Below are 25026 nucleotides of genomic sequence, written 5' to 3'. Positions count from 1 at the left end.
GAAGTTACCTGGGGAGGAGGACTTGACAACATTACTAGCTGAAATGTATGGCAGACTACAGCCTGGCTTAATTGCCAACAGGCATGAGATTAAATCAGTTTTTAATAGCATAATTAACATTTTATTGTAAAGAGATTGTGATCTTGAATGCATTGAAAATAACACACTACACTGCTCCCCCCCCCCCCAAGTCTATGAAATAGTCACTGAAATGAGGCTGAAAGTTGAAAACTGCCTCTGTGGTAGCTGTAATCCACCTAATTGGGACTGCCATAGTGCCTGCCTTGAGTGAGTACTGTTGAATCAGTGTTGCATGGGTCCACCAGACAGCAGGGGCTTTTCAGGGATGGATTGGCTCCTGGAATGGCTCTCCCTCCAGGAGCACGTGCGCTGGTGCCGGGGATGGTTCAGGGCTCTGTGGCCGGAGGCAGAGAGAGAGAAGGAGGTAGGGCTGTAGGAGCTTAAGCTGCTGTGACGCCAAACCCTCAAATACAAATGAGGTTTAAAGGCATTGGGGTTTGGCAGAACAACGAGAACAGCCAGAAAGGTGTAACAGAACAGTTAAGTGAAAGATTAAGTAGAAAAGGGCTCTACTTGAAATGAAGGGACAAGGTTGTCATTCTTAACGTGTACAGCTGTGTTGTAGATCGTGTTACTTGGTAATGCTGCATCATCATGCATCTGTTAGTGATTGTGTGCTTCTTTGCTCAATTGTTTCCTCAGACTTTCAGTCAGTAACATTGCTTCTTCCTATTCTGCTGCTGTTTGCTTGCATGACTGTGGTCCATTTGTCCATCTCACAGTAAACAGAGCCAGTGTAGATGTGTATTTTGTCCTACCACTTCCTTCCTTCTTTCCCTCTTGCTCCCATTGTATTTTCATATCCCTTTTGAACAGGAAAGGCAGTAGGTTTTAATCTCTCCTTGTGTTCTGTTGTCCAGTCTATTCCCATACCTTCAGCTCTTGGAGTGGGCTTATTCTGCTCATTCTGGGATTTTAAACATAATTTCTCAGCTGATATCAGAAGAAAACTGATGCAGTTATGCCTGTATCTCCTGGCCAAGCATCCTTCATGTTCTTTGCAATAATGTATTGTCTTGAATGTAGATCTATAGGTAAAATTGAAATGTTTTCATGCCTTGAGGCATATTCTTTGCATATTTCAGTTCTGTTACAGTATTTCACTTTGGAATTAAAATTTCACTTTACACAAGCAGAACTGATAGCTGGCCGTGTTACGTTGGACTTTGTATTTCTTACAGAAAGAAATTCAAGCAATGAGTCAATGCAATCACCCCAATGTGGTGACTTATTACACATCTTTTGTGGTGAAGGATGAGCTTTGGCTGGTTATGAAGCTGTTAAGTGGGGGTAAGTTACTGGTTTTACTTGTTTAGCTGCAAGGAAATTGTATGAATTTTCTAATGTGTGTTCTTTGAGGTAATTGACCTAAACCAAGTAAGGAGAAGGCAGAAGAGACTATATAGGATGAATCTTGAGAACCTAGACACGCTAAATGTTATAACAGTAATGTACAAGCTTAAAAAGTCTACATACGTATATAGATACTACATACTAAGAATTACTGAAATAAATTCTGTTAATCTATTTGCTGTAATTTTTTATTCTAAATCACAATGTTAACGTTCTCTAAGGCTATTCAGGGAAAATTAATGATGAGAATTAAGTGATACCTGTCAATGCGGCCTTTTTTTGAGTTACAAATCCCTTCTATTTTTGTAAAGATTTTATAATTGGTATTTCTCATTCCTTATCCAAGGAATATTCTTCCTAGGACAGGCCTTATAAATATCACATCCTTTTTGCTGCTTAAGCTAACTGAACGCCCTTTACAGTTTTTCTGGTGATAGTTAATGGTACAAAAATGGTATGTGTTTCTGAAAGAAGAAAAAGGGACTAAACTGAATAGGCTTCTGGCTTACAGAAGTGAGGCCCCGATGTACTGTGAAGTGTTGAAAAATACTTGGACAGGAAGAAGATACTGCTATTAAATTCCTTGAGATTAGTAGTAACTGAAGTTCAGTGTAAAACTGCATGTCACTAGAAATGTAGTCATCATTTGTGTGCAAAGAATATCTCCTAGTCTTGCAGCTGCATGTTTACATCATAAACTCGTGAACTATAATTTAAGGTGGATGATAAAAACATGTTTGGTGTGCTTGTTGTCTAAATCTGGATTAGTCCTGAATTTATAGCTTAGCAAACAGATCTTCCTAATGGATCATTGTTACAGTATGCTTGGCAAAATCCATTCCTTTGTTTCTCGTTTGAACAAGGTAATAGTTTGCTTTATTCTGAGAGCTCATTATCTGAAGATATAAATTGCAATAACAAGGGAAGAATGAAGAAATGACTTTCAAGAAACAATATGATAATGCTGTATATGTTTTTTTTCTTTTTCTTTCTTCCCTGGATCTGCAATATAGGTTCAATGCTTGATATAATAAAGTATATTGTCAATAGAGGTGAGCACAAAAATGGTGTCCTTGAAGAACCCATAATAGCAACAATTCTTAAAGAAGTTTTGGAAGGTTTAGACTATCTACACAGGAACGGGCAAATTCACAGGTAGGAGCATGTACACAGTGAAAAGCATTTTCTAAGTTGCATGTATAGGGTGTTGATACTGGTCAGCTGCAGTTGCTTGGTAAAGCAAATTATATCGCCTATTTCACATACTGTAAATGTGATCAGTAATTTTTAAATTAGATTGCTCAGGCAGATGCTGTAATCTTGACTGTGGTTTGTCACTTATACTTCGTACTCGTTTAGTCTTTATTCTGTCTGTCCCTTTTATAGCTAAGATAGGCCTGTGCTGCACTAAGTCTGCCAGAACTGTGGTATATACTCCTGTAACCACTGGTACTCCTGATATTTAATCTGACTTTAGTTTGCACTGTGGTCTGTGGCTTATATTTGTGTATTGTATTGAACAGTAAACACATTATCTTAGGCACTTGGGCACTGCTGCATAAATGTGGAATGTATTTCTTCCTGATAATTAGTAGTGTCTAATACAAATCTACGGGTGTCTCTACATGACCATACATGAAGCCAGGTCTGATATTATGGATCTGCATCTTGATGTATACGTATCTAAGTGATTATTATGTTCAGTGTGTTCTCTATATAGACCCCCCAGTGTGGTTTATACATACCTGTTGATCAGGAGGTTGCTTCCACTGTTTGGAAACTGGAAGTGCTGTACTTTGGCCTCGCTAATTAATTTTACTGAGGTGAATTTGCCTTTTAAGGAAGATGCCAAGAAGGGGCTCTCTGTTTCTAGCACTGGCCTTTATGAGGGAGTGTTGTCACAAAAGATTCACAATCACAAAAGATTCACTGCAGACAGAACTGATAATGGCGGTGGCAGGGATGTAACACAGTAATGGTTCTTTCTATGTACTACTAATGTCTCATCTTATAAATGAGCTCCCTTTGATGTAAATCAAGAACTGTTTCCTCATTTTGCAGAGAGAAAATTGAGATAAATGGAGAAATAAAGAACAGTTAACTTGACTTCTGTTCTGGAATTCCAAAGATCTGCCACAAAACTTAATTTGTAGCCTTCTATTACACTGATACTGCTGCAGAAGGAACATTCATTAGCTTTTAGGGATAACAGGACCCTTTCAGGTCAGATTTGGGAATTCCCCTTGTATCTTTTTAATGGAGCTTAAAGATAAAGCTCCTTATTACACATAAGATTTCTCCTTCTTATAATACCTCATTTATAAACTGTAATACCACAGAAGTCCTGTTCAAAAGAATACAATGTACATTCCTTTTCTCTATGTATGTTGTAGGTAAAACCTGTGGCAGTTTGGGGAACACTGTATTAAGCAGTATTTTCCTGTTGGAAATGTTTCAAAAATGAAGGGATTTTGTTTTGTTGTTTTACTGTACTCTCCTTTATGTATAAGGCAGAAGGTTATGTTAGTTTTCAACAGAAAAGTGTTAATTTCTTTCAGTAAATCCTGGAAAGGTTTGCTCAAATTCTTAATGTTCATGGCATTTTCTGTATGAAAGATTTATCTATCTTCTGCATTAAGAATGGGATGTACATTTCTATTTTAGAAAGTATTTTTAAATGTTATCTATGAGTAGTGTGTTACATGGATAGGTAGTTGACATTTAAGTACGTGCATTTTTGACAGATTCAGTTTCAAGTAACTTTTAATCCGAGTACACTAGGAAAATGTGGTTGCTATTTCAGAGCTTTAATAACTTAATTGGATAGAAATCTACACTATATTTACCATTCGATCTCTCAGGAGATCAAAGAAGACAACTTTTTTCACTTTTTTTCGTTAGTGGTGCATTTCAGTGTGAGGAAGTGTTAATTCTTGCTATAAAGCTCTGAAACCATTTGTGAAGTTACATCTATAAAAGGAGGTAAAACAGTTGGACCTAAATATTTATTCTAAAAATGTATCCTTGAATTCTACTCAATTTGTGCCAAGGCCAATTTGGGTGGCTGTACACAAAGATACAGCTTGAGTTTATTCTGCACTCTGTTTTATTGTAATACTTCAATTCCTGTTCCTGCCTTTTAAATTTTCAAATACGATCTTGTGGAACTACGTAATATGAAGATGTGTTTTTTTCTTCATAAAATGTAAGTTTATGTATTTTCTTATGTCTTACATAAGTAACTTCTTATTTGTACGTTCTAGAGATTTGAAGGCTGGCAACATTCTTCTGGGTGAAGATGGCTCTGTACAAATAGCAGGTAATGGCAGTGATTAAAAAAAAAAGTAGTGGCTAAATTAAAAGAACAAGGGATATGAGGCTTGCTTAAGGACAACAGATATGAGTTTTCCTGTTGGCTTTTAACTGGAGAGTTGTAGCTGTAGGTTGTCCAGTTTTAGGATGTTTGGTTAATGATACCTGACTTTAAAATTTGCTCAGTATTTTTGTGTCCAAAGGCTGATATTCTTCCTTGTTACATGTTTTAGCTTTGACAAAGTAAAATCTCCTTTCATCTTTGAAGAATAGATACCTGATTTGTAACCTGGATTTTTCCTTCTGGCTTCTTATTTGCAAAAAGTACTTTTAGGTCTTTCCCTTGTGACTGCTCATTATGCTGCACCCCAAGTTTCTTTTATGAAAGAGAGTTGACTTTTATGAGTTGACTTCACTTCTACTGTATGAAACCTTTGCTTTGTTACTGGTAGTTCAAGTGGTTATAACTTTTTTTTTCCTATTCTCCAGATTTTGGCGTTAGTGCTTTTTTAGCTACAGGAGGCGATGTAACTCGTAACAAAGTAAGGAAAACGTTTGTTGGTACTCCATGTTGGATGGCACCTGAAGTGATGGAGCAGGTATTACAAACATTTAAAAATAAAAATAAAATATTTAATCTTTATAACTTGAGAAATCACCACCATATTTTTCCTTTCTGGCTCTATTCCAGGTGCGAGGGTATGACTTCAAGGCTGATATGTGGAGTTTTGGGATAACAGCCATTGAGTTAGCAACAGGAGCAGCACCTTATCACAAATATCCTCCTATGAAAGTAACTGTCACTTTATATTAGTGCCGAAGGGTTCCAGGATTCAGTTTGTTCTGTCTTTAAACTTCTTTGGTTATTGCATTTTTTTTTCTGTTGACAAATGACTACAAGTAGAGCAACTTTGTGGATGCTGAATGTGGGTGGTGGTGGTGATGGTATGTAGGCAGCTGTGTGAGAGCATTGATGTGCAAGGCACAGACCTATGAAACTGGGCTTTTGGGCCTTTGTTATTAGCATTTAAGATGGGTTGCTTCATTCACTTTTGAGGAAATAAAAAGAATAAACAAGACACTTCTGTTGAAGGTAGAAAAGTATGTAGTACATTCTTTGTGATTTCTTCTGTCTTTCTGATTATGTTTTTGTGCTTTTAAAATAGGGTGATATAGAGGTTTTCTGAAAAAGCGTCTCCTCAATTTGGGCATTTAAGTGATTTGTTATGTATTTTTCACTAATTCTGATAAAATAATGGTAGTAACTAAGGGCTTTCTGGAAATGAGTTTTGTGCCTTTGCTTGAAGAAGAGCTTGTAGCCTAGTAGGGAAGCCTACTGGGAGAAAAAAAAAAAAAAAGTTGGGAGAAAGGGTGGAAGCTTGTGGTTGATGTTTATTTTTCGTAGAGTAATTAAAAATTTTTAAAGTTCAGAACTGGGAAGATACACCATCCTATATAGTGTTAAGATGCTTAAATTTATAGCAACTGCTGTACACAGCAGTATTTCTGAAAAGGTGTAGAATGGTGTCTAATATAGCTGATAAAGGAATAAATGTTTTTTATTATTACAACATCCTAGAAAATATATTTTATTTTTCAGGCATAAGATCTACATTTATGTCTGAAATACTTTAAATGTTGCAGTGTTTCACCAAAGTGTGTATTTTTTTGATCTATGCAGTAGAAATGTTGATTGCAGCAACCTTGCTTACTATTCCTCTTTTTCTGTTTTCACTTGTGTGTTCACATTATTCTCACAAGTCCACAGTCCAAGGATGCAACACCTGGGCACAACATTTTAAGTATTCTGACCACTTGTTTTCATCTATTTGGGGAATTTTAAAGTGGTGTATATATTCTTTATTTTTAATGTATTTTTTTTATCAGTTATACTGTTCGTTGTTCTGAGGATTGCATAGAAATGCTGTTGTGATGGTCAGCACTACTTTGTTTTAGTAGTAAATCAAGATATCTAAATATCTGAAGAATATTTATTCTTTTAATTTCTGCATGTTTTGAATTGGTTTTGCTTACAGTACCTTTTCTTGGGTTTTACTGTAGGTGTTAATGCTGACGTTGCAAAATGATCCTCCTACTTTAGAGACAGGTGTAGAGGACAAGGAGATGATGAAAAAGTATGGCAAATCCTTTAGAAAATTGATTTCATTATGCCTTCAAAAAGATCCTTCCAAAAGGTAAGTCATTATTGCCACACACAGTGGAATTACTTTTTTTAAATGTGCAGACTATTTAGGGTTCCAATATTTAAACATCACCTTTAAGCATATGATTTGAGTTTTGTAATACTAACCTTCAGTATCTTCATCTGGGGAGAAGAAATTGCCTCTGAATTGTCACTAGCTTTATTCTAGCTTTTTAACCTAATTTGCTTATATTTAAATATGCTGTTCTGATCAAACAAAATTCCTTGCTCTATATCTTAATTTCTCATTGGAAGCAGGATATAAATCTTTGTTTTCCATAATCTAACATGACTGTTCAAGGTGATCAAACAGAGCTATTGGTAACCAAACATTATGACCTCTTGGCCTATACAATAATAATTTAAAAAAAAAAAAAAGTCTTGAGCTTTGTATTGCCTTTTAACTTTAGTATCTCCAGAGAAAATTACTTATTAAGAGAGATTTTTGTAATTTGAAGTGGGATGCTCCGAGCTTGTTTAGAGATCCTCGTGTTACTGTAGGCAATTATCTTTGTGTTTTGATTCTTCTTGCTGTATTTTTTGAATGGGGTAGCCAAGACAATGAAAATGTTAAACATTTATTTCAGAATTATTGCTGAGGTTTCCGGTTCCCAGAGCAATTCATTTATTTACCCTTTATTCGTTTTTATGCAGACCTATTTTCGTAGGTGTCTTGCTGAAGAGGTGGAGGAGGCACATTCTAATTAACATTATTTCCTGAGGGTGTTCAATATGGCACTTTTCTAAAACTTTCACAGCTGACATTTGTGGGGGGAAAAAAAGATTATGGTCTGAAACAGCAATTCTGACTGAGTAGTGTGATTAAGTCTGTTATTGTATGTTCTTCATTTGCTGATGTTCCACTAGCATTAAGTCCAAGGTATGAAGCAAGTTAAATTTCAAGGGTAACAACAGCAATACTGGAAGTAATACTAGACATAAATTATAATTAAGAAAAAAAATAATAATTGCATGTTAAGATCTTTATTCTTGAAATCCTTCAAATTCTGCTTTGACTGAAAGGTCATTTGTGTACTATTTTCAGATTCCCCCGTTCCTTCCAGTTGGTGGTCTTAGTATCAAGTCCTAATTCTTTAAGCTTAGCACGGCAATTTGCTGGCTGCTTATGGATCAGAATGAAATGTTGTTCTGGCATATCAGGCTGGATAATCAAGTATAATCTTTGTCCAGAGAAGTGGATGCTCCCTCTTTGGAAGTGTTCAAGGTCATAAGCAACCTGATCTTGTGGAAGGTATCCCCTGCCCATGCCAGTGGGTTTGGAACTAGATGAACTTTAAAGGTCCGTTCCAACCCAAACCGTTCTATGATTCTATGCTCTGAAGTTTCTTTTAAGTTTCCTATGTTCAGCAATTTTCAGGGAAAGATTAAATGAATAGGAAAACACAAGTACATAATTAAAATAGCTTTCCTCCTCTCATTGAACATACAATGCTAAGAGTTACCTGATACCAGTGTTGAAACAGTAGTGTTCTAACACACATACAGTATTTTCATGCTCTAGATTGATCTGAACTGAACAACTAGCCCAGCGTATAGGTGGTGAGATCTATGCGTCAGTTACTCTTGATAGAGAGTGTCCTTATGTTGAGGGGTTATTGGTACATTTAGTTTCTTCACAGTTGGAAGTTAGTTTTGCATTAGAGATACTTCCATAGTCATTGTGTCAACTGTGGGAGACTGCTCTTTCTGGCAAATTCTGTGACTGGCATTGCACTGTTGTCTCTCAGGCCATGATGTTTTTCTTTTGGGCTTCTGTATGTGAGTATTTCTCTCCTCAGTGCAAAGTATGTAGGTTACAGTCCTCGGCTGTAATTCACTCCTAAGTGTGTGTGGAAAGCACTTTCAGACCTGTTCAGAAGTGTCTGGTATAAATAATGGTGGAGCAATGAACACTAGTTTGGATAAGACCTTACCAAGAATCTGGCTTTTAATTGTGCATATCCGTGTTGAGAGAGAGTAGTGCTGGGTCACAAAGATTTGTCTTAAAGTTTAAAGTTGATTTGAGGTTGAACTTGAAAACTCGATGCAGAAACTGATTTTTAAAAGGTTCCCCTTCCATTTTGCCCTTCCAAGGTTTGTGTGAATTACGGCTAAGCTTGGTGGTTTTCACAGTATCACCACTAAGAACTCCATTATTTTAGAGTGGTGCTTTGGAGTGGGAGAAAAATAGGTGCTCTGTGGAACTACTGTCTTATGTCTAAATTGAATGCTTTTTGTTGATGACAGGAATAGTTTCATTATTTCTAGCAGGAGCGAGCTGGGATACATTCCTGTTTTTCTTCACTTCCTCTTCAGATGTGTCCCCTGAGAAATTAACTAGTTCAGATTTTTGTGTTCTTTTATTTTTCCATATGGAGACTTTCCACTGTCTTATCTAACCTAAGCTGTATCCACTCTATTGCTGTAAGTCAAATGAAAATCCACAGCAGATGTTGCTTCTGTTCATTTGGAAATTATGAATCTTGGAGATTCCAGCTCCCCTAGATTTAGCCATATCGAAATCAGCATTGGGTAGGGGCCTCGGTTCCTAGTAGAAAGGATTAAAAAAAAAAAAACAAAACAAAACCCCACACCTGAAGGATTTTATTTCATCCCAAGAGATGCTTCTATTTCTTTCCAGAGTCTGCTTCAGTACCACAATATGGCTTTGTCTGGATGTGTAGCTTTAGATCCCTGAAGCTAGGGGGACAAATCCCTTTATGTGAATCATTTCAGTAGCTGTAAGATTATGAAAATCTGTTGGAAACTTCAAAAATATAAACTTGAAGATGATCGGAAGAAATAGACTTTAACAGAACTGCAAGTAAACGTGAAATGTGTAGGTTTTGACCTTACAACTGTTGAATTGGTATTTGTTTAGTTGGATGATGCTCCTCATGGTTCTTTGGTTTTTGCATCAAATTAATAGTGTCAGTATGGTTTCTTGTGAATACCTGCTTGCATCACTAAAGAAAGAATGCAATTAGCAGGTATGATGTTACTGTTTGGAAAATGGACCCTTTCATTGCTGTGGAGGAAAGTTTAGTTGCATTCATGGAGTCACTTGGGGAAGCATGTTTTACTTGACTTTTTCTTTTTTGTCCCTTTGTATTAAGGGTAAAATATATTTGCATTGAAAGAAAGAGGGTGAAAATTGATGACTTAGATACTGATTTTTTGTGTGGTGGTGTTTTTTTTTTTTTTTTTTTTTTTGTATCTTTGCCATAGGGAAAAGGTTTTTTCATGCGTGGTAAGTATGTATGAATTAATTCAGTAGCTATTGCCATTCATTTCCCCATTCATACAGTACTAATTCAAAAGTATTAGAGACGTACCATTTAACTAACGTCCTGTACTGTATTCACTGAGAGGGGTCTTTGTTTTCTGTTCTAATTTATTATTGATCTTTCAGGCCCACAGCAGCAGAACTTTTAAAATGCAAATTTTTCCAGAAAGCCAAGGTAAAACGTTTAACCCTACAAGTAAATTTTGCTCTGCCTTAAAATCTACATGATTTTTCTTCTTTCCTTGTATTGATTTTTAACTTATGAAATGTTGGTTTTGCAGAATAGAGAATATCTGATTGAAAAGCTTCTCACTAGAACACCTAATATAGCACAAAGAGCAAAAAAGGTGAGTGTATTCACCTCTTTCTTGACTTGTGTGCAAGGGAAGGCGGGGACTGTTTAATTTCCTTAAATTTTAATGACTTGACTGAGCTATTCTTTTATGCGCTCCTTCATAGCCTTCTCAAGGTAGCCTTTGGGCATTTTGACTTTCTTCCTGGCCTTGTCAAAATGATGCATGGTACATATCATCGTATGTTATATGATTATTTTTCCCCACTCCCTTTTGGAAACTTATAGATGAAATGGTTGTGCAAATGAAAAGTGGCAGATCTGCTTGCATATAGGTTCATAAGCTGCATAACTAACTTGTATATTTGATTATCTAAGGAAAAGATGAAGGTACTGAAGTAGTAATTACTGACAACTAGCTCATTTTCTGGGTTATTTTAAACGTTGAATATTTTAATGTGTGGAAGTCAGGGTCAAACTCTACAAGAGGGCTCCTGAGTTACTTGTACCTATAAAGCCTTATTCCAAAATGTATGGAGCTAAACGATTACCATAATTATTATTAACAATATTATTATTAATTAATAATAATTATTAATTATTGAACTAATTATTATTAGTTATCCCACTACTGTGGCATGTGCTGATATTTCTGTGGTATCTTTGGCACTTGTTTAAAGGAGTTTACCAAGTGAGGTGCAGCAGAACTAAACAATTCTTAACAGGTAAATATTTTAAAACTTAAATAATGAAGCAAGCTACTGTTCATAAGAGCTACTAAACAGGAATGAATGTAGACTCCTGCTTTGTGGTTTGTGAGAAGTTAAATTTAATTCCAAATAAGCTCACAATATAGGTTCAGTGTGAGTAATCTGCTCAGATTGCTAAACCTCTGCAGGTATCAGGACAAAGTGCGCAGTCTAACTTTCTCAAAGTAGTCTGATTTCTGAGAAGATGTTTTAAGGAGGGTGTTTCCAGAAAAGAACTGTTGCAGCCTTTCGTGACACACCAGTTCCAGGGGTATTGAACATCTGTAGGACTTTTCTTATATTTTCTTAGCAGTGAACTGAACTGGCGCTTGTAACATTTCGTTGTGTTTGTGAATGTTTCATGTAATTGTTTCTATAGCTGGTGTTCTGTGATAGGAAGAGGCTGTCAGTGGGTTCAGTATACTATGAGTTCTTTCTAATTCTTCTATTAGGTAGAAGCAATTTGGAAGATCAGTGGCAGTGGTTGGACTTTGAGAGGTTGGAACACAAAGCTGAAAAAAAGAGGGCTTCATGTAGTGTAGGGGTAGCCTGTTGAGCAGTGCACTATCTGCAAAATGCAAAGTTCATCTGTTTCGCCATGTGGTGGCAGCAATGCCCACATAAAAATTGCCCTAACTGGAGAGAGAAAAATAAGTAGAGAAAGAGCATTTTTTCATTTTCCTTCTTGGGCATTGCAGGAGTAATTTAGGCATGCTCTAGTACCAACTCTGTTTCCAATAGAGCATGGACCTCATAGAATTTATCTCAGTTGAGTCCTCAGGTCAGCTGTAGAAACTGCATGTTAACTCATATATACCCATGTACACATACTTATTTTTTTTAACTTAGCATCTGGAATTGCAAAATGAATTCATAGTAGCTTCCCTTGTGCCATCAGCAACAGCTTGTTGAATGTTTTTTTGTACAGCTCTTCCTAATTTGGAGGAGGAGTGATTCTTAATAAGTAAAAGCTGAATGATGCTAGAGTAATAAATTATAGGTCTTTTAATTGCAGCATAAAATACAAAAAAAATAGGTTTTAGCTTGTGAAAATACTAAATTATTTACATTTTGAAAGGACACTATTAAAATTCATTAGGAATTTAAAATTTAATTCACTTACAACTTTGCATGTAGCTGCTGTTTTAAGATACTATAAAATATAAATGTATTTTAATATTAAAGTTGTGTTTTTTTTTTTTTAAATAAAAAAGCTCTAAGCAGAGTTCGGTTGCTCAAACATTCATGTGACATGTAAAATGTCTAAGAGGTCACCCTTGGAAAGAATAACCCTTGTAATGGAAAAAAGAGTGTCTCTGGGTAAGAGATAGGAAGGAGCTAGTGTCATCAGTTTCAATTATCTTCTGTAGCACTGGGTAAGAAATGCCTGTAAGTAATGATCTACAGTACCACTGTCGGTGGAGGTATTGGATCTGCTCTGTAGTAATTTATTTTTTCTTACACTTACTGCACGTACAGTTACTTTGCTTTGTTGCCCAGAACTCCAGCCTCAAAGTAGTTTTAACTTTAAATTATTTTCTCTTGACGTAGTATTCTCATGTTTTGCTGCTGTATTTACAACTTACATTTGGTAACAGTTTTGACTAAATATGAATACAGGCCTGTTTGTGAAATCACAGGTACACATGGTCTTGTATGTGTGAGGAAAACATTCAAGCCTGTAAAGATACTACCTGTTATAAAAACCAAATGGATAAGATTCAACAACTCTTACAGCGTGGGTTGAAACTACTGTTGTAAACTACATTGTTGTGCATATATTACCCATGTCCCAGTGCCTTTGTTCGTTTTTAATTGTGTTAATCTTGAAATGATGCCTCTTCCTGGTACTTCAGGTAATCAAGGATAACGGTAAAACACTTCTAGAATTGACTGGCCCAGGAGGAACATATCTTGCCTGTTTATGAGCAGAACCTGCTTAAATGCATACCAGTACCGATCTACAGGAACGAGCGTTACACTATGCAACTTCATGGCCATTTTGGGTTTTGTTAATGTTACTGCTCAGTTGGGAGACCATTGCTGGTGTCTAGAAGAACTGGAGAAATGGCTGCTGTGAATGCTCTACGCCCAGTGCAGTCTGACAAGCAGGGGACAGCTCTCCAAGGCCACGCTTTTGTTGCTGATAGAAATGTGGGAGGCCTGACTGAAGCTTCTTGCTTGTTAGATGGTGTTATGGTAGAGCAGCCTGCCCTGTCCTGCTTGGATCAGGGCTGTGTTACATCCCTGTTAAGCTCTTGCTAAGCTGTTGTATAGATACACATTTTAACGTGTGTTGAAGTAGTTTTAGTTTTAGACTGAATGCTAAGTTTTGTTTCATTTGTGACTAAAATTGCTGTATTGGAACAGAGGAAGTTAGAAGCAGCTTCCAGAATTCCACAGTCAGTTTCGAAATCTGGTCACGCTAAAAAATTAATTACTACTGTAAGTACTCTGTATGCCCAGAGGCCATTTGTCAATTCTGTGATTTTATAATCCCATTTCTTTAATTTTGAGAACGTCCTGTATGACTGCCACTTTTACAAAGTGAACAGGGAAAAAGGTGTATCTGACTTACATTTAATAGTTGTCTGAACTGTTACTAGTTAAAAAAAAAAAAAATTCTGAGTAATAATTGGGCTTGAATTCTATTTTTGGGAAGGTGCTATTGCTCTGCACTGTTAATAGAAGCTCTTTAAACCTTAGAGTTATAAGTTACTGGGAAAAAAATGACAGCATAAAGAGATGATTAGTGTGAGCGATACCAGTTTTTATTAAAATTTCAGTAGAAATACCCTTACTGATGGGTTGAAGTTTTAGGTCTGCAGTACAGCTAATTAAGGGAAATGGATCTGAATGGCATGTTATCCTGTTAAAGAAATTAACAATCCTAGTAGGGAGAGCAGTATGATACCACCTAAGCAAGGTATCATTTGCAACATTTGCATGTTGCAGTGATGGATTTAATCTAATAGAAGCTCTTCACCAAAGATTGCTGTTCATACAGCTGTGCTCCAGACCTTCTGTAAAGCAGAGAGCAACACTAATCTGAGCCCAGATTATTAATAAAAACATATATTCATTGCTGTGATTCTTGACACTTCAAAAAATGCTTACCTCATTATGGCTGATACATAAGGAGAATGGACAGATGCTGTCCTGGTATGATTTTTCTGGAAAACAGCAACTCAATGATAAGTATGTGTTGGCAAGACTCTGTCGGGGATGCCACTCCATCGCAGAGTATTAACTCCTCAGTTTACCCATAGAACTGCTACAAATAAAAGCAAAAACGAACAAAAAAACAGTGCAGCTATTTTTAATGTTGTTGAATACTACTAAAAAAAATAGAGGAGAAAAGGGCATTGTCTTTTTTTTTTGCAAAGTTTGTTTGCAAGGAGATGTTGAAAGTAAAAATTAACAGAAACACTTCCCACAAAATGTGATTTTCTTGGGGTCAAATTTACATAATCGGAAAGTTATGCCTCCATTTGTGGATAGTGGAATTGGAAAATGTTTTAAGGGGTGGACACTTACAGTTTCATCAGCTTTGTTTTAACACAAAACAAAAAGAACAGACTGTTGTCAACATTTGTCAGTTACACTTAAATACAGTTGTGCCATAAGATACAAAGAACTTCATATGGTGTATATGGGTTTGCCCATCCTGTCTTTCATAGTATGCTTTTGCCATTTGTATAGACTTCAGGAAGCTGGATTTTGTGCTCTCAAATGGACCTAATCTGTTAGAGAACAGACCAGCTTTGAAACAAACTATGGAATAGTTGTCTCATTGAGGCTTTTATAATTCAGATGGCTGTAAACTTTTTTATAATAACTTGTATTACTTTTTTTTTGTCGGGATTTAAAAGCTTACACATGATTCATCTTAATCATTAAAAAGTAACCCTACTCTGTATTGGATAGTGTTTTCCAGTTCATAAAGCATCATAGTTCAACTTCAGAATTCATTTATGTAGTGAAATAGTCATTGTCATTAGTGAATGAGCAGATGGGTGCTGTTACTCCAATGTTGTGTTCATAACCTCTTGACCCATTCGAAAATGTCTAGACCATGACCTAACATGAAGTTGGTCAATAATGAGAACTTCTTTTGTTAGACGAGTAACTTAAATACTTAGCATTTATCTAAGCTGTTGAAACTTAATACTGGAGGAGAGTTTCATTACCTTGAAATGCAAGTGTAGTATATCCTTAGAGACCCTGTTGAATGAGTTCTGGTTAAAGACTTGAGATAGGATAAAGAAACTGCATGATGCTGATGGCACATTCTTTGATCAGGAGGTCTTGTATGGTATTCTTGAAGTTGTTGGGGAGAATGGGTCAAGCAGGACATCCTTGAGATTATGCTGCCCACTGGTATTAGGCGGGAATTAATTTAGCTGAAAAGTGCTTCTGGCTCAAGAAGTTAAAATGATGGAAAGAACAGGAAACTTAAAGGTTTTAATCAGAACAGGCAGTTTAAGGCTAGCAGATTAGAAAGATGGACTGGAATAGTAATAGTGTCATAATAAGGCCAAGTCCAACTTCTGATGAGCACTGAAGAGTAGCTCCAGGAGAAGATTGTTTACCTGCACATGCATAGTTTGAATAAAGTTAGGTAGTATGTAAAGTGAAAAGGGAAAAAAGTCAACTGAATTACAAAGCTTGTGCATCCTAACTGTGCTGTGTGGGAGAGCCACAGACAGCAGAGGGCAGCCGTATCTAACACAGTACAACAAGCAGGGTTCAGTCCTTGTAGTCGTGCAGGCTGTGGGAACATTGCAAAGTTAGAAGCACCTCTAAGTCTGCAATGTTAAATGTTAAAGCCTGGTAAAATGCATGCTGTTTATGTCATACTAAAATATAAACACTGGGGTTTTAAATATTTGGATTTTATGAAAATTGTAGATTTATGTTATTTTCATGATCATTTATAACTTTTTTGAGAACTATACTCAGTTTTTTGTTTTTAACAGCTTAATTCCTTTTAAGTATCTTTAATAAGCTTGGGTCTCTTTAATACCTTCGTTTTCCTCTCTCTGATTGCTCCCCTGTATTCCATGTGTAAACTGTGAGTGTAGGTAAGTGTTCCTGGCAATTTTCTTAATTCATGGCCCTGCCTCCCTCTCTCAGTTTTCCTGTCACATTCATCGTGTGAGCATGATACTGTTTGTGTTTGGCTGTGAAAACAAACCAGTATCATACGTATTTAAAGCAAATTCTTTTTTTTTTTTTTTATAAACAGATGTCTGTTCTTTGACTTGTGCTATTTTATCCATTAAATAAAAGAGACACTATTCAAGAACTAGTAGAGAGTTAAGGAAGTCCTATGCAATTTTAAATTATCCATCTCTTTCGTGCATTGTTCTTTTGTGAAAAAAAAATGTAATGATCTTGCATTTATTGACTTGAAATTTCCAGCGTAAATGATTCCAGTAGTGAGTAAAACTGGTAATTTACAGATGTAAAAAAAATAAAATTTGTGCGCTAAATGACTTAGGTGCCATTTCAGTTTTTGCAGTCCTTTGTGCTGTATTAAGGAAGAAATGAGTAGTTGTGAATTTGCATCAGTGTCTCAGTTTTTCCTTGTTGACTTGTCTCTCTGGAGGTAATTATATGTGTTTCATAAACATGACATTGCACACTTCAAAGTAAACAGTTGTTTTGCAAGGGTGTGCTGGATAGCTGCTAATACATACTTTAATTCTAACAGAAGCACGGTTAATTATTGAAGAAAAATAATGTGGGATCAAAATTTGATTTATGAAAGCCTAATACCGAAGTCAATGAAATATTATGATCATAATTCTAATGTGAAATTTTAAATGGGATGACAATTTCTATGAGTGTTTCCATGTTTTGTGGACACCAGTTACACTTGACTTGGAATTGAAAAATTCAGTTGGAATTAAAAGTTACTTGGATTTGAAGGATATCACAAGATTTCCTTTATCTTGTGAGATAATGTATATGTGAGAATGTTCACTGCTCTTGCTTTTTCTGACTCAGGACATACAACCTGAAGTTCTGATGATGCTTTGTCTCCTCTGGCTAGGTCACCTTGGAATACTGAAATTCAAAACTTTCAGACTGAAACTTGAGAGCACGGGAGATGTGTACACCAAATAGCATGTTTGCTTCCCAGGAGCTTCTCTGTGTTCTTAATTCAAAAGGTTCTTTTCTCTTACATATGTAATATACCCACCAGAAATGCCTAAAGAAACTTCTCAGCAACAGCAAAACCTTCAGTCATCTGTCTTCTCAATCTGCACTTTATGCAGAACCTAGATGTGGTTGTAAAACATAGAGAAGCAATAATGATTAATTTGATGTAGAACATGAATTGTAACTTTGGTTAATTTTCAGGGTTCAGGACCAGCCTTACCTATCATTTTCTGCAGGTACGAATTGTAACCCTAGGAAAGTTTCCATAATGTGGAGACGTGGGTGGCATAATAGAGAATTTGAAGCTACCTGTACTGTGAAAGCTGTAATGCAACAAACCTCCCCAGATCTTGCAAGGGGAAGGGACTTACATAGTCCTGAGTGATGGCTTGCACATGACAGAATTTTAATTCTGAGATGAGAGTTTAAATTAGTGTCTGGCCCTGAAAGACCAGAATTTTTGCAGAATTAGTTTCTATGTCAGGTTAAATGCTTGCTGTCAAAACAGTGTCTTAGGCCTCTCTGCATTTAATAAAACAAACAACAACACAACAACAACAACAACAAAAATGTTCCTGCACATAAATGTAAAACATTTAGAGTTCTGTCTAACTACTTTTGCGAGTGGGAAAAAAGAAATCTAGAAAAGACTCGTCCACATCAGAATTTGTATTGTGCAGAGAGGCTTAAGAGAAGGGAAAGCAAATGTCAAAACAACAAGTTACTGTAGTATTTTAACACCTGATTCTTACAGAGCAGAAATATTTGGATGTTATTTTGGAAAGGTAGTGGTACATTCCATTAATAATGATAATCTGCATAAATACTGGTGAGGGGAAAAAAACACCTTCCCAATTACACTTTGGGGTTTGGAGGATGTTTTGGCTTATGTCAGAATAAAAATGAAAATTCCCAACATAATGAACTCAGGGGAGCTTAATAACCAACAGCAAAGGGATTGGGGTATCCACAGGCCTTTAAGACTCAATTGAATGGCGACTTCCTCCATCTCTTGAGGAAACGTCATGACTATTGAACAGAGGATGACATATACACGGGGGAATTCAGGCTCTCTCCTGTACCTCAGATTCTTTTTGGAAAAATGTGATTACAGTGTAGATGTTCGTGTGCAAAATGAATGATGTTCTTTTGCATGAAAATATTTTGTAGAAAAGTGAATTCTCCAATATCTGCCTTTTACCCCAAGTGCTAAGCTATGATTAAATTTAGAACTGTTTTAAGCAAAAGGTTTGTGCCGTGATTGGATAAATTTGATGGGAAGCTGATTTCCTTCATTGCATTGGAATGCAAATAGATGCATAGGTGTGAGGATTTAAATTAGTTTATGTATCTTGGGAAACATTCAATAAAGGTTTGAAAGAGGCCTGAAGGTAAAATTTGTAAAACCTGATTGCTCAACAGGCTTAAGATGAGTATGGAGGGAACTGGTCTGTTTCTTAGAGAAATGCACAGAGCAAAATCTGCTAAAAAACAGAATTGTGTTCTGTAATGTCCTATTTCTCATCCTCTTTTTTCCTGTAAACATAACAGGAGCAAATGGCATGGTAAATTCTTTATGTTGAATCTGTATGAGACGTGAAGCTTTTGAGACTTGTGATTTAAAAAAAAAAAGGGGGGGGGAGTAGAAGGGGGGTATAAACAGAAAACCTACCTACCTCATCAATTACCAATTAATACTGGCAGTTTAAAGAGCAATTCAGCCATCTTATCTTTAAGAACTTCTGGGGATCTGTAACAGCGGTGTCTCATCTCCTGCAAGAACCATTACACAGTTTTAGGGAAAGGTTGAAATGTACAGCATTGTTTGACTGGTTCCTCCTTGATTCTAGCAACAAATTGGAGTGCCTGTATTTAATGTTTACATTCCTCTTATTATATTAAATGGCAACGGATGATCCAGTTACTTTTGAACCCATAAGATATATAGTTCATATGGCAGTTGTAGTATGATGGTGTTGTGAGAAAACAATGTTCTAGTTGGTTGTTCTTTTTTTTTTTTTACTTGACAGATTTATGTTCAAGCTGTCTGGAATAAACTGGATTTCTTTATGAAGTTTCTAGAGAGTAGCTGGATAGTAGGATTCTGTTGCATTTGTATATATATATATTAAAGAAATAAGTCATGTTTAGGATTTATTTTCTGTGGCTGACAAACAGTGATGGTCTTCATTGTTTATGTTCCAGGAACCAGTGAAAAAACATTGATTCTAATGATGATTTTATAAAGTTTCAGAATTACAAACGCTTGAACTTTAATTTGTTTAATCTGTTGTCTGGCAAATTAGTTTAAGTGAAGTTTTGTCTAGCTTAGTGTGAATTTTTGTAAATTTTCAATAGTTATGTGACTACACAAATTTATTTGAAGGCATTTGGAAATTAGAGTGATGGACTAACTTACTCAAGAAGCAAAGAACGGATGCTGAATTTGTTTGGAATTCTTTTTACCACTCTAGAATTTGTACTTGCGTTTTTTCAGGCTGGTTTATCCTTTGAGATTTGACTGAGGCATGTAAATGTCATTCTACGAAGACTGTTTATTGCTGTTCCTATTAAATAGATGATCCTGTATCAGGGCATCTTTTTGAACGCACTAGAGAAGCAAAAGGTTGCTTACAAATGTACTTGTTAGCTTCTTTTGGAGTTCCTGTTCGTGTGCTTGTGTTTATTCATGTTGACAGGTTTCCCTCATGTCTTCAGTCTGTGTATCTTTATGTCCAGTATTAACACTGAGTATTTCCTATTAGTCTGCCTTTCTTACTGAAAGAGCTGGGGTATAACTGATGTTACTGCAAGATGCAGGGGAAGGCATCAGTTACTCCCATACTTCAGAGTTTATGTCTGCCAGGCGGTGGTAACTGTGTGCTCTTAGCCTTTGTCAATTATCTAGGAAACTTGAGCTTTTTTTTTTTTTTTCCTCAAGTGAAGAGAGATTTAATATTGGCTTCTGGGTTTTTGTGAGGCTTTCCATTAATCCTTAAACCCAAAAGCTGCTATAATTTCATATGCTAAAAAAGCTACTTGAGACACATTTTTGAAAATCCTGTAGCTTTTGCTGCCATTGCAAAGGTTGTCTGAATTAATGACAATAAATATTTGAGAGTAATTGAGTGTAATAAATAGGAAAGTGTTCTTAAGTGTAAAATTTAACAGCATGATCTTTGTAATAACACAATAATTTTCTTGAATAAAATCTTGGAGCTTTTTGAAGCAGTAGAAAAGATACTGTCATGAGGAACAATTCTGTAAACACTTGTTCATTTTTGTAGAACTGTTTCATTGTCTCCTCTCCAGTATGTTCAGTGTTGACTGTATTTTCCCCCTATCTGGGGACATGCCACCAGACCAATGCTAACTTCTTCACCTTTATATTTTTTTTTCAAAAAGCCCTTGAAATTCAGGAATAAATTAATCAGCTTTCTTGGAATAGGCAGAATATTTAGTTGAATGAACACCATATTGCTTTTCTGAGCTAATGTTTGTTTTGTCTTTCCTGCAGCCATGACTGTTGCAGTGAGTTCTGACCATTCTTATTTTTCTGTTATAAAAGTGGTAACTGTCTTGTAGCAGGGAGCAAAGCATATATGAAGTGCCGTGCTGGTCAAGGTGTCTTTAGGAGAAAGCCTGCCTCTGGAAGAGGGAGAAGTCTTTAGGGTCTTTCTCTATCCAGCATCGAAGTCAAATCAGGCCTCTTACTAGGACAGACTGCAGAAAATGTGTGTTTAAATAACCAGCTTGTCATTCTCACTCTCTAGGGCATGTTGGATTGTGTATGTCTTGAATACTGTATTAGCAGATGTAGCTGAACAGCATCAGTGGTAAAATAAAACACAATTTTATCTCTAGAAGAAGCTAAGCTATTTGATTCGATGAGATGCAAGATCTCCAGGAGAATGTGTTTTCTTTAAAAAATAATTATAAAGATTTTCCACTTGGGAATCTACAGCATGCAAACTGTAGAATAGCAGACTGTTACATAGCTAGAAAATAATGGGGAACAGGATTAGGGTTCCATGAAGACTTCTGCGGATGTTTGAAATGGATGACATTTACACATTTGCCTCTTTTTAAGAATTTAGGAACGAATTGCTTTTGGGATGTAAGTTACCCATGTATGGAGCATGGTAGTGGTAGGTAGTGGTATCTCCTATATAACTGAAGTGTTTAATGCTCATTAGTGCTGTGAATTTTGCTTACACAAATGCATCTTGTTTGCCATACTTTCAGGTTACCTTTACTTTTTTTGTGGGGCACAGTTAAAAATATTATAAATCCGGATGTGATTCTATCCCAAATATTCAATTGCTAGAGACTTTAATGTTAGACATTAAAGCTTAAATATTTGAAATACTGGACAAATCAGGATGGCTAGTTCAGTAGTCTTCCTATTGAATGAGAAAGACAATAGATGCATAGTTATTACTCATACTGAAAGAACTGGTTTTAAATGTGATCTAGATGATGTGCTCTACCATGTATGAAATGCAACAGGTTTTTTTTAATGTCTGTATTCAGTGGCATCCCACAGTATGTCCTTTTTGTTTTAAAAAATTAGGTACTGAAATAAAACACTAAATGTGTAACTGGGCCAAGTTCTTTTTTATTTTGAGTAGCTGTGAATAAGGAAGTAGAAAGATCTTAACATTCAGAAAACATTCATTCCCTTCCTTGTCCCCCTACAAAAATAGACTTGTAAAGAGATTGCAGAAGCAAAAGAATCAGTGATGAATAATAGATTATTCTTCCCCCATTCTCTGTAATATCTACATATAGCAAGCACTTCAGTGCCTAGAAGACAACAATTTGTTTTGCTTCCTTGTCGTATTCTGCTTTTATTCAAACTTTGGGAATGTGGGCAGCTTCCGCATTCTGATGCTAGAGTTCTCTCTGTATCAGGCAACCTTTGAGCTAACTTTTGATGGTTAAGATTTACAGTTGCTGTGTTCATTTGGTTATGCAGACTTTCTCCTGGAAAGCTTATGCATTCTATTGTTTGTCAAGAATATTAATGATCTGTATCCTACTTTAAAAGGGCAAGGGCAAATAATTTTGTCAACAGACTAATTTATTCTTATATCTTTGTGACTCTGCATTCTGGAATAACCAGCATACACAGTAATAACTTGTTATCTAATAATTTTGTGGTAGTTACAATTTTTCTCTCATTGTCCAAGCATTCTATGTTCCAGCTGATGTTCGTATTGTCTCTTCCACAGCTGTGGTAATGCTGGCAGTGTCTTAAGTTTTTCTTCCTACAATGTGTTTTTAGTTGCAGATTACAATGTTCTCAGCTGCTTTTGTCTTGGGTGCAGTTTAAATGCCAGTCATTCAAACTCATTTTTTATTCCGTGTGCTCTTCTGATTTATGTGAAATATGTTTTCTAATATGTGTTAATTTGTCTTTGTAAAGCTGAAGGCTTGCATTGTTTTCTTTATTAGCTAAAGTTATGAATCAGTTTAGTTCTGTTTTGGAAGGAGCATTTTGTTTTTTTTTAAAACAATAAACCCAAATTAAATTGCGCATGTTTTAACTTGTTTCCGTTTCCCTCTGAATTATTTACTGAGCGATAATCCTTGCATAAAGAGCCATCAATGCTGTGTATTTTGACTAAAGCTGATGGAGAAATTGCAGTTGTATAGCTATTGCATGCCATGTAAAAGAACTTCCTTCCTATTTTCGTAGAAATACAAAAAGTTTGTATTGGTTTCATGCTCTGTCTCAGATTTGCTTTGTGGACTTGAATAAATCACTACATTTGTCTGTGTCTTTATTTCCTTTCATAAAAATAGAAGGCCTGCACCAAGATAAGAGAAATATATAGAACATTCTGAACTGGTTTAATCATAGGGGTGAAATGCATGCATGCTGCTTTTTATCAGTCTTGTAATAGTATTTGAAATGATAAACCAATAGTAAAATTACAGGTACTTATTTACAACATTCCACGTACAACTCCTGTGATGTATTCTTGCTAGGACAAGTGTTAAGATTGTTGTTCTTATTCCCCTTCTTTCTCATCAAGATTAATGTGCTGAAGCAGTACGTTCTCTGAGGCTGGTTGATACTTGTGCCTTTGGGAGGCTTTTTCATGCTCCCTTTGATCACACTGCCCTCACACAAGAAAGAGAACCTGCATCAGGATCTCAGAAGGGTATTCCAACTACTTAGTCATGATGCAAGGATTTATTAATGAGTTAAGGCTATTCTGCTTCACAAAAGAAAGTTGAGAACAAGAGCTCTTGTCCAAAGAGATGATGTTTTGTTGAGGAATGGAATCTGATTTGTTCCAATCCAATGATAAATGACCTTCCATTAGTTTTCTTACAAGCTACCATTATAAGGTCTGTCTTAAGTGATGCTGGCCTAGAAACAAAGTTAATTTCTGAAGTGCTGGATGAACAGGGAAGAAAACCCCACAATCTGGATCTTAATGAGAATATGGAATTCAAACTACCTATAGCACTAATGGCTACTGTCACTTGAAGACAAATGTCCATTCTCATGCTGCTGGGCTTCTCTGCAAATTTCATCACTGACACAAGAAAGACTGGAGAGTTGGACTGAAGTCCACTGACTGTTTTAGACTTGCATATGAATATCTACAGACATGTCATCTTTCCAGCAGTTTGAATCATGAATATACAATCACAGCAAACTGTGGTTTCAGTTGCCAAATATATCTCTAGTCTTGACACCCAAATTCCCACCTTCTTCCCCCTCCCACTGTACAAATGAAGAATATGGTGCATTGTTTGCAGGATAGTTCATATGAGTCAAATGTTACACTTTATTTTTGTAAGATAAAATCAGAAGAAAATAGTTCTGTCTCATCCCTCAAGGGTAAAGTGTCATTGAATCTCATCAAAAGTTTTGATAAACAGGACACAAAATCTGGGCCTGCTTTCTTTCTTGATCATTGTATGGCATCCTTTGAGAGCTATGTAGTACTCATCCCTAAGTTATGTCTTCAAACCATACTTGTCTTAGCGATTTAAGCTTTCTTCTGTCTTGTCTTCAGGTAAATTTTTCCCTACTAGGATAGAGGTTCCTTTCCCCCTCCTAGAAGTTGGGATGAGTGCTCTGTCTTGCATACACTTGATGTTACTCATTTTCATTAGTTTCCTGTAGCACTTCATTTTGAAGGCAGAAAAGCTCTACTGTCTGTATGTAAGTTCATCTTCAACATGCATTTCAGAAAACAAAAAACACTTATGTTGAGCAGGAGCTGGGAGTTAAGATCTGTCATAAATAGAAGAGATTCTCTAAGTGGGATTTGAGATGTCCTGAGAGAGGTGTTCTTGTTTCACTGTCTCTGTGAATTTGGATAGGAATATCCTTGCTGTTAGAAAATATCTTGATGTTATGCTGTCGGTTTATTTGATCTCTTCAGATCTGCTGCTGTCTCTCCGATTTTTTCCACAGTTTCTTGCAGTGACCAAGTGAAGCTGAGATTATTGGCAAGGCATAGGTGGATACTTTTTGCAGTGGCGAATATAGGTTTCTATAGCCTTCCATTTGTAGCCATCTAGTTTATATTTTTCTGATAACAGTTGTTTGTTAAGT

At 36.1% G+C, this 25026-nt stretch overlaps 1 protein-coding gene across 1 annotated transcript in view; it reads left to right on the top strand.

Moving 5' to 3' along the window:
- STK39 (serine/threonine kinase 39) overlaps positions 1-25026 on the top strand; it is a 91088-nt gene that overhangs the window by 22111 nt on the left and 43951 nt on the right. The window contains 8 exon segments of the mRNA XM_083842403.1: positions 1263-1371; positions 2448-2589; positions 4698-4753; positions 5236-5345; positions 5438-5539; positions 6808-6941; positions 10362-10410; positions 10517-10582. Of these exon segments, the coding sequence (XP_083698529.1) occupies positions 1263-1371; positions 2448-2589; positions 4698-4753; positions 5236-5345; positions 5438-5539; positions 6808-6941; positions 10362-10410; positions 10517-10582 (768 nt within the window).

The sequence above is a fragment of the Anser anser genome (genome assembly GCF_964211835.1).
Source record: "Anser anser genome assembly, chromosome: 6".
In the NCBI taxonomy this organism is placed as follows: Eukaryota; Metazoa; Chordata; class Aves; order Anseriformes; family Anatidae; genus Anser; species Anser anser.
This window is presented reverse-complemented; position numbering and strand designations above follow the sequence as displayed.